The sequence below is a fragment of the Alligator sinensis genome, unplaced genomic scaffold (assembly GCF_000455745.1).
Source record: "Alligator sinensis unplaced genomic scaffold, ASM45574v1 scaffold422_1, whole genome shotgun sequence".
Taxonomy (NCBI): Eukaryota; Metazoa; Chordata; order Crocodylia; family Alligatoridae; genus Alligator; species Alligator sinensis.
Window position 1 is genome coordinate 761,648 of NW_005842323.1, and position 10,042 is coordinate 771,689.

At 47.6% G+C, this 10,042-nt stretch overlaps 1 protein-coding gene across 6 annotated transcripts in view; it reads left to right on the forward strand.

The window, feature by feature from the left end:
• The window catches only part of WARS2 (tryptophanyl tRNA synthetase 2, mitochondrial), a 90,172-nt gene that overhangs the window by 46,372 nt on the left and 33,758 nt on the right, over positions 1 to 10,042 (forward strand). For all 6 annotated transcript variants that reach the window (XM_025209993.1, XM_006028555.3, XM_025209995.1 and 3 more), the window contains one exon: positions 3,643 to 3,900. In XM_025209993.1, the coding sequence (XP_025065778.1) occupies positions 3,643 to 3,900 (258 nt within the window). The remainder of the gene's footprint in view (positions 1 to 3,642; positions 3,901 to 10,042) is intronic.

Here is a 10,042-nt window from a genome sequence, read left to right on the forward strand (position 1 = left end):
CAGCAGGCTGGATGCTGTGATGAACCCTTAACCATTGTTCAAATGTTGCCCATACCCCCTCTGACTCAGTCTCTTGCTTCAGCATTCCCTAACCCGGCACCCGAGTTTTAGTCGATCAAGTTTAAATAGGCCTCCCATAGTGGGACCGGGGAATGTCCGGCCTGAGATGCCTATTAAACTTAGAGGTGTGTGTGTGTCTGGTGGGGGGGGAAGTCCTTTGTAAATCCAGATTAAACTGGTCTGATAAATGCTGAGCTGGGTGTATGTGAACATGGGTTGATTAGCATTTGGAGCACAGATTCCCCATCATGCAGTGCTCCCCTGCTTCTCTGGTCCCAGAATTCACTGCAGTCTCTGCTTCAGGCTTTCTGTTCTCCATCTCTCATGTAAACGAACGGTCATCTGGTTCCATCTCTGATGCAAATGAGACCTAGGGCAGTTGTTTCATTCTTGTCACCCTTATCTGGAGAGTCTTAGGTGTGTCTTTCACTGCATTTTAATCAGTTTTGTTTATGTAGAGGAGGGGAGGGAGGGGAGAATTTTTTGTGAGTCAGACAGACTGCATCCTGTGCCAGGGTTGCCCGAGAACACAGAGCTGAGACGTAACACATGCCACACATGCGTGGCAGGAGGCTAGAGCTGCACCGATACATGGGTCCCATATTGGATCCGCACCAATATAAGGAAAATTGACAGTATCGGCATTCAGCTTTTTTTGGCTGATGTAGTCAATGTTGTCGATTAAATGCAGTGTGCATGCACAGCATGCAGGCAGCCAGGAGCGTAGCTCAGCAGCATGGACTGTAGCATCTGGCTGGTAAATCTATTGGGGGGCTGGGTAGGGGTGTGTGTATGTGGGCGGGAGGGCAAATCAAAGACCCCATGGTAAGGAAGGGAGTGGGGCTGGAGCTGGGGCAGGGGCAAGTGCTGGCCAGCTGGGGTGTGGCACAGGACAGAACCACAAGCGCCTTATCTGGAAGGTGCAGGGAGGGGGCAGGGGGTGGCTTCTGCTACGCACACCCTGGGGGGGCATGTGGCCCCCCTCCAATCTGTGCACAGGGTGAGGGAGGGGTGCCACTGGGCTGTAGCTAAGGCTGTGCCAAGCTCTTCCCAGTGGCGGGTTGGACCAGGCTGCACTCGTGGCTGGTGGCAGCACTGGGAGAGAGGGCTACAGGGGGCGCTGCAGCCCCCCTCCCCAAAATTTGCCATAGACCCCGCTCCCATAGCTTCCACCCGCCCTGAGCACAGCCTGGCCCAATGCCCCCGCTCCCTCTGCCGGAAAGAGCTCAGTGTAGCCCTGGCCCCAGACTACAGCAACAGCCTGCTCTTGTCCCATGCACAGATCAGGGGGCCACACCCCCCTATGCCCTCCTGGGGTGCGTGTAGCAACAGGAATAGCCCCCCACCACCCTCCCTGTGCCTCCTGGATGAGCCACTCGCAGCTCTGACCCATGCTGTGCCCGAGCTGGGGAATCACCTGCCCCTGCCCCAGCCCTACTCGCTCCCTCACTGTGGGGGCCTTGATCTGCCCCATGCCCCTTCATTCACCCTGCCCCTTCCCCTACAACAGACTTACCAGACCCATGCTGCTCTACAAGCTGCCAGGCTGCATATCGGCAATTGGATCGGTATCAGCCGATATGCCTTATTAAAAATCAGCCATTGGTATCGGCCCAAATAATCTCTATCAGTGCATCCCTACAGGAGGTGTGATTTTGAGATCATTCATTGGATTGCATCACACCTTATTGTCTTATTAGGATCCCAGGCTCCCCCTTCATCAGAAAGTAGCAAGCTCCTCCACCTGGGAGCTGCATCAGCAGATGGGGACCCAGCCATGAGGGCGTATGAGCCTGCAGCTGACCTGCGCTCCAAGCTGCAGGGACACACCATACTCCTCTGTGGCTGGGAACTCAAACCAACTGAAGGGGCGCGTGGTATGCACCTGTACTTGGAGCCCCATCAGCTGACAGGGCTCTTAGCCCCAGGAGCACATGATGCAGTCCTGTGGCTGAGAGCCCCATCAGCTGTGAGCTCCCAAGCTTGGGTGCATGATATGCCCCCACAACTGGGAGCCCCATCAGTTTACAGGGCTCCCAGCCACAGGGGCTAACCTGGCCACACATTGTGTTAATGTGGAATGATAGGAACCAACCACCAAATTATTACATATTTTTTGTGAAACAAACTTGTGGTTTATTCATTTTATCACACTATTGATTGATTTTTGTGGCCAAGTTACAATTTAAGATGTGATTTACTCGTTAATCATATCTTAGGTGTAATGTGTGGCAGGGGCCTCATAGTCAAAAAAGTTGTTCCTCATCTCCAACCTAAATTTAATCTGCTATAATTTAAGGCTGTTGCTCCTAGTTGTGTCCCATGTGGCCACAGAAAAGTCTTATCTCTATCATCCTTACCAGGGATGGATAACCTGTGGCACAGGCAGCCTCTTGTGGTGCAAGGCAGATGAGGGAGGTGACAGAGAGGTAAAAGCAGAGAATTAGATTGAGCAGGGAGCACAGGCCAGAGAGCAAAAAGAAAGAAAATCAGTCTTGGGAAGGGGAGTGGAGTGGCACTTTTGGAGAGGTTTTAGAGCTTGTGTGTGGCACACCTGCAAAAAAGGTTGCCCCCCTCTGTTCTTTATAATTGCCCTTCAGATATTTGAAGACTTTTATCAAATCCCCCCTCAGTCTTCTCCTCCCCATACTGAACAGTCCTAATTCTTTCAACCTTTCCCCTTAAGTAAGAGTATGCTGCTGATTCATATTCAGTTTATGGCCCATTGTAACTTCCAGATCCTTCTCTGTAGTACTACAGCCTAGTCTAGGGGTCTGCCAAATATAGTCTGTGCACTAGATTTGGCTTACAGAACCATTTCATCTGGCCCAACATCAGGGGCTTCAGTGGCAAGGGGCTTTTGGTACCAGTCACTTTCCCCTGTCCCCACAGAAGATGCACCATCTGCATGTGCTGTCACCATGCTACCACAGAGAGAAGCATCAGTGATGACTGGGTCTGAGTAGCTGTTTGCCCATCTCTTACTGGAATGGGTTCACTCTAGCCCACAGTCTAAAAAAGGTTACTGACTGTTGATTAGCCAATCATTCCCCAGTCTATATTTGTGCATTTTGTTATTCCATTCCAAGTGCTTAATTTTTCCTTGTTGAATTTCTTCTGATTTTTTGGACCATTTATCCAGGTAATTCTGGATCCTAGCCCTACCAGATTGTAAGGCACTCAGATGCTATGGCAGCAGGGACAATAGAATTTTTGGCATTTTATTATAGATGTGGGACTTGCCCTGCCCCAAGGTAAATGGTCAAACCAGTGGAACATCCTTTTTCCCATGAGGACTGTTGCATGTGCAATCCAAGTATTTAATGCTGAAATCTAGAATATTTTTTTTCAGAAGTAAAAAATAGGAATCTTTATTGACTTATGAAAACTGTATGAGCAGTCATGAGCTGAGATTTTTTTTTTTCCATGTAACAGTGTGTACTTGCCTCACAGCAGGAAAGAAGGAATGGAGAGTAGTGAGGCATAATTAATGTCTGAAAAATAAGTTGACAGCCAAAGTTAAGTACCTGTAGCGAAGTCTAGTACTATTCATTTTCTTTCTTTGTTTTTTTTTTGTAACAGAATAATGGTATGGATCGAATTTTCTCTGGTATTCAGCCAACTGGGATTCCCCACCTGGGCAACTACCTGGGAGCCATCCAGAACTGGGTGAGACTTCAGGAGGAATATAACTCCGTGTTGTATAGCATTGTCGACCTGCACTCCCTCACAGTGCCCAGGGACCCACCTTATCTGCGTCAGAGCATCCTAGACACCACCGCTGCCATCCTTGCCTGTGGTATCAATCCAAAGAGATGCTTTCTGTTTCAGCAGTCACAGGTTAGTATTCCTACTACTTTAAACTTAATTCTCTTATTTAGCCATATGGGATTCTCCTTGTGTTTTTATCAAGTGCACACAGCACTGCTCAGGCCTATTATTCCTTTATGCTTAGTGTCCTTTATGCTTGGAGTGTTGTTGCAGCTGTGATGGTTCAGGAAATGTTGAGAGGAAAGGCTTTATTGTGATACCTTTTATTGGCTGGGAGAGCTGATGGGCAAGCTTTTGGGCATCAGGTGCTCTTCCTCAGGTCCACTGTCCAAAAGCTTGTCCGTCAGCTCTCACGACTATGCAATTGGTCAAGTAAGAGATATCACCAGAAAGCCTTTCCTGTAGAAAATTTCATTAGCATCCATATCCCAACGTTTGCTGCCTTTTGGGGGAGAAGTTGAAGATCCATTCACAAAATGCGTTCTTACCGGTTTACGCATGTATAAATCTTTATGATGGTCAGACTTAACATAAAATGAAAAACCATTTTGTTAAACCAACTGAAAAGTTGTAACCAAGTCTTATATTAAATTTGCAAAAAACTAATGCAGATAAACCCCATCTGTATAAGTATGTCAAAGAAAACCTATTCCTATTTCAGTGTCATCCTTTGTTTGCCACCCAGTCTGCCTGGTGTTCAATGTCACCTGCAGATAATCTGTTTGATACATACAGGTCCAAACACAGGCATGAGTGTGTCTGTACCTTTTCTGAGGCCAAGCAGTCTTTTTTCTCCCTCTCCCCACTTCAGAAAGTTCCTCTCTTCCATAGCTTCCACACATTTATCTGTTTTGTTTTTAGCTGTTTCTGCATTGGTAAACCTTGCATGCGTAATTTTACTACCTTTGCCAGCTTTACTGTAACTAACAAAACTGGAAGTTATAGTTTGGAAAGGTAGATCCCACACTTGCAACTCCTGCAGAGATGCAGAAATGCCAAATTGTAAATGTATTTCAGTTGCCATTATTTTCTGTCAGTGAACTTGATTTTAGTCCGTGTTTACTTATGAGTTTCCTATGACTCTCAAGATGAAGTGCTGCAGGTGACAAATGTTACAGGACCCTTTCGTTTCATGCTTTGTTGGCAGAGATTAGCTGTATTTCCTTCCTTTACAAATTATAAAATTGCACTTGCTTAACTGAACTGATTTTAAATTGATCGGGTTAAATCAGTGCAGTTATCTAATATATGATTTTCACTCATGTACTATGTGCACCTTTTTCACAAAATTTAGCCATCCAAAAAGGGTTTGCGTTCTAAGCAAGGAAATCAAAGGAAGCTGAAAATAGAGCTACTACTGTTTTACGACTTGATTCAAAGACAACTGAAATTGTAGAAAGACTCCTACAGCTTTCACTGGCCTCAAATCAGACTCTGACCTGCTAATTATTGATGGAAGGCTTGTTTTTTTGTGTGGCAAAAGCAAAGCTGACTCTTTCAGAGTCCCTTGAAAAGGCACTCCCCAATTTGCTTTCTGGTAGGTCCCAAACGCCCTGACTCTCTTTTGCTGCCGGTGTTGACAATCCCTTGATTCAAGGATGATCTCTACCATGGCTCATTGATGGGTCTTGAGGTAACTTAAGAGTCCAGTCCTTGAGCCACAGATACATCCACAGAAGTTGGAGTCTTTCCACAGGGGAGTAGGCCACAGACTACGATTTCTCTCCTTTTCCTTCCTCCACTCTTGCTTCTCTGCTTTGAGGACAAGATATGTTACTGTCACTAGGAGACCAGCTCAACAAAGAATTTAGGTGTTCTGGCTCTCTGCTTCTGGAGAGATATTTGCAATGGTGAGTTATATTGGAAAGTTCCCTATATATAATACATGGGTGTCATAACCCAATGAGTATTTGTGTGTACGCTTCGGCACTGCAGAATTACTTCCCGCCATCTGGAGCTTTCTTTGCACGGTGCAATTCTCAGCTGCAGAGAGAAAACCCCAGTGCAAAGGAGTTCCCGCCACTCGCATGCAAATTTGTGTCCCACTATTCGCTGGTTCTACATTATTCCCACGTGGTGGCTAGCGGTTGGCTTGCTAGCCGTATAAGAGGCTTGAGCAGTTTCCGCCCAAGTCGGAGATCTCTGAGAACCTCAGGAGGATCCTGAGAACCCCGATTCCGAGAATTCCGGGAGAAATCCGAGAGAATTCCGGCAAGGAGTCCACGATTACCTCGTGGATTTCTACGTAAATCTCAGACCGAATGGTGGTTTGATCAGCCATCAAGAGTCTCTCCCCGTCACCGAACGATCCCTGACGTATCCCTACCCTGCGCGCTCGTTGAGAGTCACAGCTCAGACTCTCGTATCAGTTCAGAGAGCTCTCATCGTTCGAGTTTTCTTCTTTTCTTCTTTTCTTCTATCTACAACTGTAACCAAGCAAGTTTTCCTGCCTGCACCGCGACCATCTACGGTGTAAGTAAAACAATCTTTAATCAACCTCCACGCGTCAGTGCCTAATTCTAGTCCACCGTGCCGACTTCCCTGGCCCACGTGCCCGGGCTGCTGGCCACAGCCCCTTGGCCCCGACAATGGGAAGATTTAGGTTCCCCAGAATTGGGGTCACAACACCTAGCGCATTGAATGGAGGGCAGCCAAAGAGAGGGTGACTAAAATTCTACTTCTCTGCACTGTAAGCACCTACCAGCAGCTTTCAGTTCAGTGCCTGTGTGAGGTTGGGATTCACAGCTCAAAGCCCTTTCCTGGATGTGAATGCCTGTGGTCATTCCATTGGGCATAGGTGATTAGTTTAAGTTTTATTTCTTTCTGAAGAGGAAGTGGTGATATTGATGGTGGTACCCCCCACTCTAATATGATAGCCTAGTGATAGAATAAATGCCCGGAAAGTGAAAGGCAAATGGAAATGGTCAGTGCCCTCAGCTTGAAGGGGTTCAAACTCACTTCTCCCATCTCCCAAGAATGTCTTAATCACCAGAATGGAGGCAAAGTTGGGATGGGGGTATTTTGTACCTGTCCAGCCAAGGCTGCAAGATTCATGAGACTAGAGGGAGGAAGCAGAAGGAAACAGAATGTTGTGATCCAGGGATAGAGAGTACTCCTTCAGGGCCAGGGACAGACATTATACATAAATAAGTTTAAATGATCAGAAACTGGTTTAACCTTGTAACGGAATAGGTGTTCAGTGCACATAAACAAGTTTGAAAATGACCGAAACTGGTTTGAGATAAATCTGATTGAATGTAGTATCAGACTTAACTGATTTGGGTCAAACCATTATATGCAGTGTCTGTCCCAGACCCCCTGGTTTAAGTTGAACCAGAGTCCCCCAGCATCCTAGATGCTTTGCAACCCTGGGCAGAGCTCTGCTATCTGCTCCAGCCCAGTGGGGCAGGCCCCACCCCTCTCTTCCTGCTCACCTCCCTCTCCCTCCCCACCCCCACCCCCACGTCCCCCACCACCACTCCCTGCTCAAGTAGGGATTCCCCCCTCCCCTCTGCATTACACAATCAACTCTCAGCATTAGCTAGCATACCAAATGCTGAGGTTGACATAAATGCCCACCATGACTGTGCCTGGAATAAAGAAGGCTATAAGAGAAGCCAGGACAAAGGCAGACAGGACAGTGTTGGCTTAGGGCTTTTTGGAGCTATCAACAGGTAGTTGGTAATGTCCCTCCATTCCTTCCTTGGAAAAAGTTGTTTAAGAAGAGCTTGAACTAATGAGATACCTTTGTTTTGTTTTGATGGGCTGATAAATGCTAACAACTCCTTGCTGTGTAACTAAATGCTCTGTTGTCAACAGTGAGGGTGGGGAACCCCTCCCTAATCAGAGGTCCTGCTGGCCTGGCCACCTTTCCCCCTCATCTTAGCACTCTGGAAGGGGAGGGAGGGCTGCTCTAGCACCACCTGGTTTCTAGCCTGAGCCACTGCAGGCATGGGCCTGCATTTCTTCAGTCTAGAGAGAATAGACATTCTCAAACTGCTTCAGCCTAGCCAGGTTAACCTGCAAAGATTGAATCAATTCAGGCTCAGGCTTTTTGAATGTCCGTCCCTAGCCCAGGAGGGCCGAGTCCTGGGGTCTAGTCCCTGCTCCCAGGACTGTTTACACATTTTCCCCTAAGGGCTAATGCAGAATACATAAGCAGTCTTGGGCTTTTCTATGCTGGAGTGCCCAGGAAAGTTGAGGCAAATCAGCGGCAAGTATAAACTCACTGCTCATTATTTAAAACCTAGTAATTCACTTGGCCCCATCCTAGTGGGTTCTCTCATTCAGGTATACAGTGATGGTTCAAATCAAGATCTGATCAGTTGATTCTTTTTAGGACTTGTGCTCTTTTCTGAACAGATGATGTGGGTTGAATGTGCCTTGAAGATTTAATTGTCATCCTTTTAAAGAACTTCCTAGCAGAGCTGAATCCCATGGCGATGGGCAGAGAGAGCTGTCTAGGAAAACTTGCACTGCCAATGATATCAAACTGATAGCATGTTCTGTTCAAATCACTAGTAATGATGAAGGCAAACTCAAATATAGCTGAGGTTAACGATAACAAATGCCCAAGGCCATAGTGCTGGATCTTCTGTCTATACTTGTGACTCCTACAGCACTGCGGAATTATATTTGTACATTATATTTGTAGAATCAGAAAGGGCCTAGGTCCAGTGGTTGCACTGGCTGATCTGGTGTCTTTTCTTGGGTCTCTTTCATTTCCAGAATGCAGCTAGACCAGAATAGCTTGGAACAGGTGTTGGCAGCCTTCTGCAGATGCAAGCCATAGCTTGTAACCCATCCAGCACTGCAGGCCACCATTCCCTGCTGGCTGCTCCAGCGACATTGAACAGAGGCTCCTGAAAGGAAGACCTCCACATTTTCCACATGGGCTATAGCAGCTGGCTGGAGTAACAAGAGGCAATTGGTGTGCCATTAGCAAAACACAGACCAGATCAAATGGCTGGGGAATCAAGTGTACCCTTAGTAAAATGCGGCCTAGATTAGACCTTTGTGGAGCAGATCCAATCTTTTTTATGGACTGTAGGTTACTAACCCCTACACAATTGGGGTGGGGGGGGGCTCTCTCTCATTGGTGGCTGTGTTTGGTTCCCCTAGAATATGCTTGCCATATGTGGAGTATCTGGTGACTACTTTGCTTCCCAAAAGGCATGTGCATTTTATTTCCAGTCAGTAATAATGAATGTTTTCTTTTTATTTACAGCAGGCTGTATGCAGATCAAACCTCTAGCTGTGTGAAGTGTCTGTCTCCCAAATTTTCCCACGTTTTTATATGCTTGCTGCCACATATGTGAGATAAAAAGCTAACCCTTAGTCTTGACTATATCCTGGCCAAGATACAGGACCGCCACTTAACCCAGGAGGTGCACAGTCCCACCAGAGGAAATGCCCTGTTGGATCTGGTCCTGGCCACAGGCAATGATCTGATAAGGGGCCTCCAGGTCCTTGACCACCTGGGTGATAGCGATTATCGCTTCCTGGAATTCATCATCCAGCACAGGGTGACAAGGGCCTGCAGTAAGGCGGTAGCCCTAGACTTCAACAAGGCCGACTTCAAGGAGTTGAGGAGATTGGTGGAAGAGGTGCTGGGGTTCTCGAGGGCAGGACAACTCAGTGCCCAAGATGAGGGGTCGTTCCTTAAGGAGACGATACTCAGGGCCCAAGAGGTGACAATCCTAACTAGAAGCAAGGGGGGCAAGAGTGCCCAAAAGCCTCCCTGGCTCACCAAGGATGTCCGGGAATGCCTGGTTGCCAAAAAGGCGGCGTACACCCAGTGGAAAGGGGGGGCAATCTCCAAAGAGGAGTATACCTCCACTGCTCGGGCCTGTAGGGGGGCTGTTAGGAAAGCTAAGGCGGACATAGAGCTAGGACTAGTGTCCGAGATCAAAGATAATAAAAAGTCCTTTTTCAGATATATAAGGAGGATGAAGAAGGCGCCAGGAAATGTGGGGCCCCTGCAAGATACCCTGGGCAATCTGGTGGTCGCGTCAGAGAAGAAGGCAGACCTCTTTAACAAATTCTTCACCTCCGTTTTCTTGTGCAGGGACCGGGACTCCCCCACCGTGATTCAAGACGGACTCAAGGGGAATGCCTCAAGACCTAAGGTTGAGGAGGATGGGGTTAGAGAGCTTCTGGAGGGGCTGGACGTGTTCAAATCAGCAGGTCCAGATGCTCTCCACCCCAGGGT